Here is a 13,301-nt window from a genome sequence, read left to right as displayed (position 1 = left end):
TGGGAGGTGGGGGGAGGGAACCAATTGAAGAAAAAGATTTATGCAGCTACACATAACATATACTTTGGCCCAAAAGACAACACTTCAGAAGCCAGGTATGTTTATCATCATGCCGAATGATTAGAATTCTACCACACCCCTGCCTTGCCAGATTTCAGAACACATATAGCATGGCCATCTGGTAAATATCTCCTAACCAGCAGACAGGATGATACCGACCAGCGATCTTCCAAATGGTTACGTGTACGGCACAGTAAATTACCACCTGGTTATTCATAATCTGCATTCACCCTATGATTCTGTAGTCAGGGTGGTTGAAGAGAGTTCAGAACCAGCCCAAGCCATTTCATTGCCTGAGGCAAAGGACCAGAGGGTGCCCCCATTCTATGTACAGAATCCGACTGGAGTGGCAGTTGATTTTTACAACACTGGCAATGGGACAACATAGAGGATTCGGAGGTAATGGCAGGAAGAATTGTTGCCGCCCCTTGCATGTGCTGCCTGAGACAGCTCTTTCTAATAGCAGGGCCGGCCATGAGAATGTTAATAGGGTTTTAATCTTTTCAGTGTATGTTTATGGCTACATGGAGATTCCAAAAAAATATGCTGACTGTGAGAATGGAACTGCAGTGGCGGATTTATTCCTGATAAATTGTGAGATCGTTTGTGCGTGGCATCAAATTTTGCCCATATGGCAAAAAAAATAGAGTGATAGATCTAGGTAGGGGAATTCACCTGCTTGATGGTTTTGATTAAATGTAAGCAATATGTTCACCAGAACTTGCAGAGATTAACTGGCAGTTAATTCTCTTTACCAATGAGACTCTGTTTCAATCTGCAGAAGCCAAAAAGGAACTTTATTAGGCAGAAGGAACTCTGTACAGAAAGGTTAAAAGCAGGAACTGCTAAGTAAGAGAATCTAGCGATTGCATGATCCTCAGCCACCCAAAATGTGTGCTCATGAAGTTTGCCGCAAGTGATTTTGAAATGCTAATTTTCATCTGCTGGTGATAGCAGCTGCCCATCCTGTTTCATTCCTTCCTGCTTGGAGAGGAGGGTGCTCTTCACTTCCTATCACCGGCTTTGACTGCAGCAAAACAAGGTGGGGGAAAAGAATTAATGGACCCAAGTGAAACATTTGGAAACCACCTGTAGTACCCCAAGTCTACTCCAATTCTGGAAGGGAGGCTTAAACACAGGCTGTGCCCTAACTCCACCCTTAGCCCTTCTGGATTGTCCTCAGAAATGGAGAAGAGGAGCTGAGACAAGCATCTGTTCCTCCTGCTCCTCCAGTTCAGTGGAGCAAAATGGAGCCTGAGCTGTCTCAGCCTCCCACCTGCAACCAACACAATCGTGTGAGAGTTCATTAGCTTCTCGTGAGATGTCCACGACTTCCTGTACATGGAGTTGCCATGGCAATGGAGCTGCAGCGAACCCTGCCCCTCCCTTGTGGCTCTGAAGAAATGCACTGAGCCTTAGAGGGGCCACCCATATAGTCTCACTTTTTTTTGTTTCTCTCAATGCCAAAGAGGGTGGGTGGGTGAGCAGGTGGGGTGGGGAAGCAGTAAGGGCACAATCCCAGACACCAGTCTGCCTGGAATATCACTTCCTTAGCTCCTTGGTTTTCTTTGTCTAAATCCAGCTTAATATTACAATGCTAGGCACAACACAGAATATACAAGTGAAATACAAGTGATGCAGCTTCTGTAAAGGACTTCCGCACATTAGGCATCAGGGAAGTGATTAGAAACTTTTTCCAGACCAAGAGCCACATTCCGTTCTGGGCAACCTTCTGGGGGCCACATGCCATGGTGGGCAGGGCCAGAGGCAAAAGAGGACAGCGCAACAAATATCAATTTTATCTTTGTACAGTAGACTAGTTTCTACACATACTTGCACACCCCTCTCTATTTTCCATCCAGGCAAACAAGAAACATGACTGGAATTCAAAGGCACATTCCATCCAGGACAAAAACTCTCAAGGAGGGTGCAAAGCAGGGTTGGTGAGGGATGTGGCCTGGGAAGAGAAGGCATGGCTTGGGAGAGGGTGTAGCCTGGAGAGAATTCCAAGGATTCCAAGAGAATTCCCAGACAGAGATGCCTGGGGGGGGTGAGGTTCCCCATCCCTGAATTACAGAGAAACCAGGCAAGAAGGTAGAAGGCAGGGAGTGCTAGGGGTGGGGTGATGATAGGAGGTGATTGGATAGGTGGGAGTTAGGAGACAGTGCAGGTACAGGCAGAATGAAAACTTGAATAACCACATTCACACCCCACATTTATTCTGCTGTCATTCCACTTTAAATAGTCATAGCTTCCCCAAGGAATCCTGGGAAGTGTAGTTTATGAAGAGTGCTGAGAATTGTTAGGAGACCCCTATTCCCCTCCACAGAGCTGCAATTCTCTGAGTTCTCCGAGATGAGGGACTGATTGTTAAACCATTCTGACAAGTATAACTCTGAGAGGGAAATAGGGCTCTCCTAACAGCTCTCAGCACCCTTCACAAACTACCCTTCCCAAGATTCTTTGTGGGAAGCCAGTATTGATTAAAGTGGAATAATAGTGGGATAAATGTAGGGTGGCCTAATTCAGGAAACACTTTGGTAAGACCTCCTCCTTTGGATTTAGCAGCTAAACTCAGGGAAAAACCTTCATAATGCATATTTGAGTGTAGTGCATAAAGACAGCATGAGTGAACAAGGGGCACTGTGCCAGAGACGTCAGCAGACCAGTAGTCCGTGTATAGCTTGCCTTTCTTCCCTCGTGAAATTCAAGGTGGTGTATGTGGGGCTTCCCAGATGATCCACCATCTAGGCCCAGACCTGCTTAGCTTCAGTTGAGCAAAGTGGCTGGCTCATGTGGCTTCAAGGCATTCCTCTGTGACCTGTATTAAATACTCCCTCTTATCAACCCACCATGAATAAGGAAACCTTACCATTAGTCCCTGAAAGAGTTCCTGAGAAGCTGTGGAAAAAAGAGAAAAAACTGGTCAGATGAAGCCTGCTTTTCTCACCACCCCCCAATCTGAACCTGGTACTGTTTTTCTAAAGCAAGTTAAGAAGAATTTGTCACCTTATCGGGTTTTCCAAACCAGTGTTTTTGCTTTTATTTCAAGATCAAACTACACATGACACTCAGTCCAGTAATTCTTTTCCCCAAGGGCTTTTTAAAAACACACCAACCAAAAACTTCTAAGGGAAGAGGTAATCCAGAGTCGAGGTTCGTAGAAAGGGGAGATTGCCTACCATTTTCCCTGTGATCACTTCCTCTAAGCTACCCTTTTATCTGTATGGGTAAAGATAAAAGCATCGTGGAGGGTGCAATTTTGATACAAAAAACAGCTAGTGGAGAAAAAGAAAAGTGCTGTCACCCCATCCCCCGCTGTATGAACATTGGATTCAGATTGCAATTTCCTGCAGCTATTTTGGATAAAACAATCAGGATAATAAAGTTTTGGGGAAAACATTTGTGTGCTTGAGCCTAATACATGATTTGACCCCAAGCAAAGCTCTGAAGCTGTAGGTAAGCTGGGTACCCAAGTGCAAATGGTAAGGGCAAGTGAAGCAATGAATGGATCATTAGGTTTGGATGTGGAATACATAGGATCAATTTCTTACTTAAGCATGAAGTATACTATGGTTGGCCTGATACAGAAGAAGACACTTAAGAACATAAGAAGAGCCCTGCTGGATCAGACTAAAAGTCTATCTAGTCCAGCATCCTGTACCCAAACAGATGCCTATGGAAAGCCCACAAGCAGTACAGGAGCACAGCAGCACACTTCTTTCTGCTCTCATTTCCCAGGAGCTGCTGTTCGGAATCATATTGTAAACACTGGTAGCCTTATCTTTCATGAATTTGTCTAATCCTCTTCTAAAGATGTAGAAGTTGGTAGCCACCACTACTAGGAATGGAGAAGTCCTTTCCGTTTACGTTTTAATGTAAACCGACCACATTCCAAATTCCCAAACCGACAGGCAAACTAAAACCTACCTCTCCTTCAAACTTCACATTGCCAAATTTTGTGATGCAGCTCTCCCAGCAAAGAATCCATACCAAAATGTGTAAAGTCTACTCCAATAATGTACAACATGCATTCTATTAGGGTGGCATTGTTTGCAAAAATGCATCTATTAGACAAAATGCACACCAAAATGGGACCAAATTTTCATGTGAGCCTTTTAAAAAGAATGTTACAAATATATGCAGAAATGCGGTGAACCAATCTCATGAGAAACTGAGAAAAACTGACACTAACAAATTAATCCTTGCTTCATCACTACAATGAGGTCTGAGTTTTAAGATTCTTTGCTCAGTGCAAAGTTTACGAGGATGATAGCTGTATGGGACTCCCCCTTATTTCCTTGGAAAAGTGAATATTTTATTGTTGTTGTTGTTGTTGTTAGAGGTCCAAAATGTTGAAAATTCTGACAGTGTCACCAGATTTCATCCTGTATGGGTTAATCTTTATGTCTAGAGCTTAATTTGACACAAAACCAGTTTTTTCAGTTTTACAGCATATGAAGCCAGCCTTTAGCTTGAAAGGGTATAAGAACATAAGTGCAAGATTAGATCTGCAGCCTACATAGCTTCAGTGTTCTTCCTTCTAACAATGGCTACCCAGGTGTCACAGGGAAATTAGGAGGAAGTATTTATCTCCTGTTGATCAGGAATCCCATGCAGGCGAGTGACAGGGCTGGCAGAGCTCCATGTGGACTGCCCTGCACAGAGGGATGGAGCTCTTTGCCCCTCCAATAACAGCCCCCAACAGGCTAGTACTATTTTTTTACAGGCTAGTAACAGCTGTGGGTTTATTTACAAGGCTAAAATAATACCCGGAAGCTATCAGTCAGAGAGATCTGTTGTCTTTGAACAATAGATCATATGAAATCTGTAAAGTGACCTACTGGAGGTCTTGGCCTTCCAGGAGCTGGCGGTAGGTCTCAATCTCCTGCTCCAGACGGGTCTTGATGTCCATCAAGATCTTGTAGTCACTGTTCTGACGTTCCATGTCCGATCTGACCTCAAACAGCTGTGCTTCAATGTTGCTGATAAGACCCTGGATCTGGCACAGCTGAGCACCATAGCGAGCTTCTGTGTCCGCCAAGGTGGCTTCCAGTGCAGCTTTCTGAGAAGAAAAATGGTATTGGAGGGAAAGGAGGAGTCAAAGAGTGTCACCAAGTCACAGGTATGAATTTTAAAGAAGTGTTGTAAGTATGATGGGGAACTGGGCAGGAGTTTAGAGAGCAGATGTCTGCAGTACAATGGAAATATTTACAACATTTATTTGACAATTGGTACTGAAATGTAACTCCTGCCTCTTGGAGATTTGCCAAAGCCATATTTCAGGGCACCTTTCAGAAGCATTGTAAGATCTGGGCTGGCATTAGGTAGTCAAAATTCACCTGGCATGGTGCTTAAACTTTGCTAAAAATGTGTTGCTGCATTGTAATTGGCTGTTGCCTGCCATAAGACTTCAAGATATGGTGGGCTACAAATGCCAATTAATGCGATCCCTTGGGCTCTGTAATAGTTGCCTTGCTTTGACATTAGCAGTAGCACACAGGTTCAGAAGAAGCCCATATTTGTAGAGAATCAACTGGGAAATGGGTAAGTAACAATATACCAGTGTTTTCAACGTTTTCCTTATTAGATAATGCGGGGGGGATTGGTATGATTGCATGTGTGTGTGAGTGAGCATGCACATGGATGTGGTGGGTGTGAGTGGGTGTACACATTCAAGTGGTTTCTTAGAGTTTCCACATCAGCAGGGCTCAGACAGGTTGGCTATTTCACACATACACACACTTCAAAAGGCAAATTCATCCAGGCATTGCTTCTTTCAGTACTCTAGCATTGGAAATAACCCATCACCAATCCATGTACCATGCTGAGCTGAGACTGGAGTTCAATCTCCAGGCCTTGGAGAGTCCGTCTCAAATCTGTGATTTCCGTCTTGCTGGTGTGAAGTTGTTCAGTGTTGACAGCAACTTCTTGATTCAGTTCTTCAGTCTGTTTGTTTGTTTTACGGAGGGAAAATAAAAAGTGTGTGAACATTCAGATTTTATTACATTGCACTTGATTTATTTATATTGCATTAATTTCATTATGGGTCCCTCCCGATGTCTTTTTCTTTGTGCATGTATGATGCTTTGTCCTCATGGTGGTATGGGGGCAATGATACGCAATCCTGCTTTCAATACTCTTTGTGCCTACGCAAGTGTAAGGGGGGACATACTGTTTCATTTCCAATCAGTGCATGTCCCGTAACTTCCTGCTGAAATCCTGTAACTTTCCATACCACAAATCATTGGAGGGGGGGTGCCTCCCACTTTTGTTGTGCTACAGCACTAGAATGCCCCTCCAGGCGCAGTAAGACTGGGGAAGCATCACAGAACAACAAATAAAGCAGAATGATGGGTGGGTGGTCCAGTATAAATCCACTGCTAATGCACAGTGACATGTTGCAGAATACCTCTGCAAAAAAGCCCGCCAGTCTGGAGGGGCCCTACATTTACATTTTATTGCAATGAAGAAGTATGATTTTGTGGACAATGTTGAGCTCATGGCAGCCCAGTTTTCCTCCACTGAATTGTTTCTCTTCGTTTGTTTTTAAGACCTCCCCTTTATTTCTCTCCTGGCTTTTTTCCATCTCACCTTGCTGGTAAACCAAGCCTCAGCGTCCCTCCTGTTCTTGTCAGCCAGCAATTCATACTGGTCTCTCATATCAGCCAGGATCTTGGTGAGGTCAACACCTGGGGCAGAGTCAACTTCAACGCTCACTTGGCCTCCCAGTTGCCCAGACAATGCACTCATTTCCTGGTAAAACAGGTCAAAGCATACACATTAATTGTAGGGATGTTAGCATAGCAACAATCCATTGCAGTTATCTTTTATCTAGGGACAGGCAAGCTATTGAGTTAACACAGATATTACCTAAGGTCTTCTGCAGAAGAAGGAGGAGGAAGATCTCAGATTATTTTTCACGCCTCAGAAAAAACTAGCCTTCTTTCTCCACTGTCCTTCACTGTAGCTTAAAGTTGTTCTTTCTGAGGCCTAGGTCACTCTCCTCCTTCCCTTGAAACAATGGCAGTGGGAGCAGCAGTAGTGGCATGCACTGAGATGAGAGGTTTCCCGTGACCTTCATCCCCCAGCCCAGTTATGCAGTGTAACAAGAGCCACAACAACAGAGAGTGAAGGAGAGACCAAAACATGCCCGTACTTCCTCTCATCTCACCATGCACCTCTGTTGCTGTTCATTCCACCACCACTCACAAGGAACTGGAAGGATGTGTGTGTGTTTTGGGGCTGGCAAGTGGTGGAGGATTGTTTTTCAGGATGGCAGAGATTGTGGGGAGCCAAGAATTCTTTCCCAGCTTGTATTTGTTCTCTGTGTATGATATCTTGTCATGAATTAAGTCTGCTTTACTAATGAGAACACACCATGGTACTCCAAGCATGAGTGCTGGGCTATTCCTGTAGAAGTGCCAAGTAAATGCAAAAAAGGCACCAATCCTAGGCATGTATTTTATTGAAGGACCTAAATGTCACTCGAAAGCAGGCCTGTGGCCCTCCAGATGTTACAGGACTCCAAGTCTCATGAGCCCCAACCAGTATGGCCAGTGGTCATGGATGCTGGCAGTAGGTAGTCCAACAACATCTGGAGGGCCACAGACTCCCCATCCCTGCTCTATCACAAAGTCATCCTTCTTATTCTCTTAACATCTGGCAACCTGAAACTACTTTCACAACAGGGCCTTCTTAGTTATAGCTCCCCAGTTTTGGAATTCCCTCCATTGGAGATAAACCTGCTCCGTTTGTTGGTGTCTTTTCATCACCTGTTGAAGATGCATCTGTTCCACTTGGTCTTTAGAGGTTAACGAGATAGTCAGGCCATCACTGGATGCAGCAGCTTATTTATTTTGATTATGACAATGATGATTTCATGGTTTTACTGTTAATGTTTTTCTTCTGTATTTTATTGGAAACTGTTCACCTTCCCCCTGGAAATTTTTGATAATAATAATGTGTTCCAGGGCATTTGGACAAGGCTGCATAGTGAGATAAACTGTGTGGCTGTTATTGGCTGCAGCCACACTTCAAAACCTTGAATGCTGCTTTTCTTTACCTCCTCATGGTTCTTCTTAAGATAGGCCAGTTCCTCCTTCAGACTTTCAATCTGCAACTCCAGATCAGTTCTACCCAAGGTTAGCTCATCCAGGACTCTGCGCAGGCCATTGATGTCAGCCTCAACACTCATGCGCAAGGCTTGCTCAGTCTCAAACCTTTAAAAAGAATGAAGAGGAATTGCTAAAATGCACCAAACTGACTTAATTTTTTTTATCATGAGAGTGTTAGGAATGTTAGTCTTCTTTCCCCATGCTCTGGCATAATTACCCAATATTTCCCCAGTAAAAAGTATGCCCATCTGGATATCTATAGCTATAACTATCTTTGCAGCTTTGGGCATAACTGCTTTGCTCTAATAGCAAGGCTATGGATTCATAGCTGACAGATTTCCATTTCTCTGCCCATGAAGAGTATACTCACTTGGTTTTGAAGTCATCAGCAGCTAGCCTGGCATTATCAATCTGCAGCACAACCTTATTGTTGTCAATTGTTGCAGCAAGGATCTGCAAGAGAAGAGGCCACACATGTGTTGGGTCATTGGCGCTTATATGTGTTGTACATTTTCTGTTTAATAACTTTGGTGGCCACTCACAGACAATTTTTGTTGCTGTTGCAGGTGCACGTATGGCGATATGTGTAGAAAGGCAGCATGTTTGAGCACATGGGGGGCATTGTCTCTTTCTAAAAGTTCCCATTGTGTATCAACATTGCTCATTATATCCTCAAAAAAGCTGGTTCACTCAGAGCCATCCCTACCATGAGGCAGCCATCTTTGATGGCAGATGTTGAAGGGCAGGAAGTGAACAGAGCTGTGTGTGCCATCAGTGGTGGCTGGCACCCAATGGGACTGGTAGGATGGAAGACAGGGAGGCCAACAGTAGATGGAGTCATAACGTCACAATGTCTCAAAACTAAAAGCAGGGATAGGGAACCTGTGGTCCTCTATTGCAGGACTACAGTTCCCATCATTCCTGACTGCATTGGCTATGCTTGCTGAAGCTGATGGAAGTTGGAGTCCAACAACATCTGGAGAGCCACAGGTTCCCCACTTCTTCCTAAAAGGATTTGCAGTTATAACGTGGTCGCAAAAATCAAATACGTGTTGTTAAACCTCGAGCAAATGCCAGGCCTGACGTTCTCATTCAGGCAGCACTGATGTTTAAACAGCATGCATAATCCAGATTCTGCCAAGCTCCACCCACATTAGGGATGGAGGAGAAATTAGATTTAGTTTGCATTTAATTTGCACTTTCCAAAACAATATGTGAAATGAAACACAGGCATCCTTTGAAGTTCTCCCTTCTCTGAATTTTGCGATGCAATTCTCCAGTCCACCAATGTGTACAAAAATGTATATACTGAGGTAAAGTGTGTATAATTTAGTGAAAATAGCATACTAAAATGCATTATATTATCAAAGGCTGGCTGGTATGTGCATATTAGGCAAAACTGCATACAAACATGTGTATATTAGGAGAAATTTGCATTAAAACGCTTATGAATTGTTATGAGGCCATTTTTAAAAAACCACGAAACTGATGTGGGGTCTGTGAACTGATAAGATTCGAAAAATTAGAAACAGAGAGAAACCCCATCCCTAACCCAGATTCCACCAAATTCTATGACGTTTTGCCTATAACCTGCTAGGTTTTGACCCATCTCTCCAGCTGATGTGCCAAATTCCTCCCTGGCTCTAGTTTCCTTCAAGCCTTGCTCACAGAGGACCTGACATTTTAAAAATCAAAACTGACAGCCCTACTTGGGAGGTCACGGTCATGAACTCTAAAGGCTGGTACACATTCCCTTACAATAACCGTTTGCTTTTCTGCTGCTTTGTGTGCCTTGAGGGCGTGTATGCTTCATTCATCAACAAACTAGCGTTGTGTGCCGATGACTCTGCTGAAGCAGAATAAACCTTGACTTGTACACAAAAAGAGAAGATTTCAGGGCACGTAGAAAACATCAACTGTTTTCTTGTCTTGTTTTCTTCTTGAAATAACAGCAAGCTCAACCACAGGGTTTCATATATTTAAACAACGCCAATGTGCGCCTGTGGAAATAGGGCTGACTTCAGAACAAGGAGGCTTCTGTGCGAGTCCCAGTTCAGGTGTGTGAAACTTCTCAGTAAGTCAAGGGGATGAGTAAAGAGAGAAGTAAAAGAGTCAGGCCCCACCTGCACTGCACATGTATAGCAATATTATTCCACTTTAAACAGACATGGCTTCCCTCAAAGAATCCTGGGAAGTGTAGTTTGTGAAGGGTGCTGAGATTTGTTAGGAGACCCATATTCCCCCTCAGAGACCTAGAATTCCCAGAGTTCCCTACAAAGAGGACTTGATTGTTAAACGTCTATGGGAAATGTAGATCTGCGAGTGGAATAGGGGTCCCCTAATAACTCTCAGCACCTTTAACAAATTATACTTCCCAGGATTCTTTGGGGGAAGCCATGACCGTTACGGTGGAATAATACTGCTTTAAATGTATAATGCAGATGGGGCCTCAGAAAGGAATGCATTTTTTTCACCTTATCCATCAGGGAGAGGAAAGGATTTAAACTTCATGGAGATAGATAAAGGCTAAACATGAGGAAGAACTTTCTATATGTAAGAGCAGTTCAGCACTGCAAAAGTATTAATCTCACATAGACCAGACATGAAATGGATGTAGTCAAAAGGCATTTACTGCCGGGATGAGGGACCTGTGGCCCTCTAGAAGCTGTTGGACTCCAGCTTCCATCAGCTCCAGCCAGCATGGCCAATGGTCAGGAATGATGAAATGTAGTCCAACGACATCTGGAAAGCCACAGATTTCCCACCCACCCCCAATTTACTGTGGTCATGATTGCTGGGAAAATGGGAAACCACAAGAATTGCTGCTGACTGTATCTATGACTGGTCCAATTCCCCCATTACATTATTCCGTGTGAGAGCACACTCAGGATGTTTGGGACTTTTCATGGGTGAAAATGACTCTCTTGGTCTCAGTTCCTGCATTTATAAAGTGGGAATAATAAAGCAACCACATTTGGAGGTTGTGGGAATGAATGAGAGACAGAGCCTTAGAAGCACAAATCTAACAATTCAACACTTCTAAATATACATTCAGATTAAGCAACTAATAGTGCAAGCCTATGCATGTTTATTCGAAAGTAAATCCCACTGTGTTCAAGTGTGTATAGCATTGCAGCCTGAATATTGCTTTATATCATACATCACATATAGTGCTTCTGATCCCCTTTTGCAAAAACTGAAAACATGACATGCAGTTCTAGGATTAATTGTGATCATCAGTTTATAGAATTTTATACCGATTATTGTTCAGCCAAGTTCCACTAAGGGTTAGGATCAGAATACAGCTGGACTGATTATAATATCAGTATGGCTGCAGATCTAGAAAATGCAGCCTGCCATGAATAAAATCCGATAAATCCAGAGGACTTTAATAACAGAAGCCAGACATTGATCGTTGGTGCCAGAGAATAAAATAGGTAAGGGCACAGGATGTATTCAAACAGATTCCACTGTAATAAAATATGTAAGGGGATAGATTGTATTGGTTCAGGTTGTTCAGAACCTACAAAGTGCTATAAATAAATCACCAGAATGGGGGAAATAGCTGAAATCTCAGCAATGCACAGAACAAAGCTGTTTGCAAATGCAAGTTCTTGCAGGCACATCTTTCCATAAAGAATCTTGTTCAAAAAGACCTTTTCAGAGCGAATAATTTTAGAGACATCCAGTAAATGTATTTTCTACAGGGGAAACAGAAATAATCACCAATTGATAACATTTGGATATTGTTGTGGAATTAACCACTTCCTGGTTGACACAGGTGTGGCCACATTATTTACCTATCTATCCAAGTTTGGTTTTGATTCTTGTCTTGTTCGCCCAATGATGTTCTCTTAGTGCACCACTTTTAATGATGAATATACTGCATCAGCACTGCCTTCTTCGTCTGGTGAAGTAGGCTACTATGATGCCCATCTTCAGTATGACAAAACTGAAGTACAGAGACGTGTATGCAGCCTTTGTTAGACACACAGGGTTACATTCAACTAAGTCCTACTCAGAGTAGACCCACAGAAATCAATGAATGTAAGCTAAGCATGTCTATTAACTTAATGGGTCTACTCTGAGTAGTACTAGTGTTGCATACCACCCATATGCTTTCATTGTACAAGCTTTTGCCAAACATGCACAACCACTCAAGCTAGGTTGCTATTGCACTCACTTTACAGATGGTAACACCAAAGGGTAGGGACTTCCTAACCAAATGTACCCAGCACAACAGCCACCTTCCTTATCATGTGACTATTAGCAGTGGTGGAAGGGGTTCCCTACATCTATAATTTTCACAGTTAGGTCCTGTGATGTGTGTTGAGACATTCAAGCTCCCCTCTCCAGATTCAGTTTGCAAGTGTGAAGTCCTACCTTGTCTCGGAGGTCTTCAATGGTCTTGTAATAATGGCTGTAGTCCCGTGTTGGACTTGGTCCCTGCTTCTGGTACCATTCTCGGATTTTAACCTCCAGCTCGGAGTTGGCCTCCTCCAGGGCATGCACCTTGTCCAGGTAGTTTGCCAGGCGGTCATTCAGATTCTGCATAGTTATCTTTTCATTTCCAGAAAGGAGGCCATCGTTGACACTTAGGTTGCCACCAAAGCCACTTCCAACACCATAGCCCCCGCCATAGCAACTACCTGCCCCTCCACCATATATGCCACTTAGGCCTCCTCCAACCCCAGAGGAGACAAATCTAGCAGAAGAGACAGAGATGCCCCGGCCACCATCACGGATACTTGGAGCTCTGAAGGAAGAGCCACCAAATCCTCCACCAGAGACAGAGGAGGAGGATTGTCTGAAACTGTAGGTGGCCATTGAGAGGGATGTCTGAAATCAGCTCTTGGCAAGAAAGTTGGTCAGTTTGTGCGCTGGCTGCAGCAGTGTGAGCACCTCTCCTCTCCCTGTCTTTTTATGGCAGCCTCTGGGGGTGTTGTCTGTCCAACAAAGCTGATCTGCGAGTCCTCTGGAATGGACCAGCCCTAAACCCTCATTGGTCAGTCAGCATGAAGTGGGCTGTGTTTCTTTTCTAAGTATTTGCAAAGAAACTTTTTTCCTCCTCTCCCCTCTCCCCTTTGTCTTATCTTGCTTTCTCCCCTTCCTCTTAGAACAAAA

General features: G+C 43.7%; 1 protein-coding gene across 1 annotated transcript; it reads right to left on the bottom strand.

Annotated features, from left to right (window-relative positions):
* Window positions 1–836: 836 nt before the first annotated feature.
* LOC133366143 (keratin, type I cytoskeletal 19-like) lies at window positions 837–13,093 on the bottom strand. The gene is made up of 8 exons (XM_061588910.1): window positions 12,561–13,093; window positions 8,548–8,630; window positions 8,126–8,282; window positions 6,655–6,816; window positions 5,884–6,009; window positions 4,905–5,125; window positions 2,933–2,961; window positions 837–1,087 (listed from the first exon to the last, which is right to left on the bottom strand). Exons 1-8 carry the CDS (start codon window positions 13,002–13,004, stop codon window positions 1,065–1,067), a joined length of 1,245 nt encoding a protein of 414 aa, XP_061444894.1. The 5' UTR covers window positions 13,005–13,093; the 3' UTR covers window positions 837–1,064.
* Window positions 13,094–13,301: the final 208 nt, after the last annotated feature.

This window comes from Rhineura floridana, chromosome 11 (assembly GCF_030035675.1).
Source record: "Rhineura floridana isolate rRhiFlo1 chromosome 11, rRhiFlo1.hap2, whole genome shotgun sequence".
Classification (NCBI taxonomy): domain Eukaryota; kingdom Metazoa; phylum Chordata; class Lepidosauria; order Squamata; family Rhineuridae; genus Rhineura; species Rhineura floridana.
This window is presented reverse-complemented; position numbering and strand designations above follow the sequence as displayed.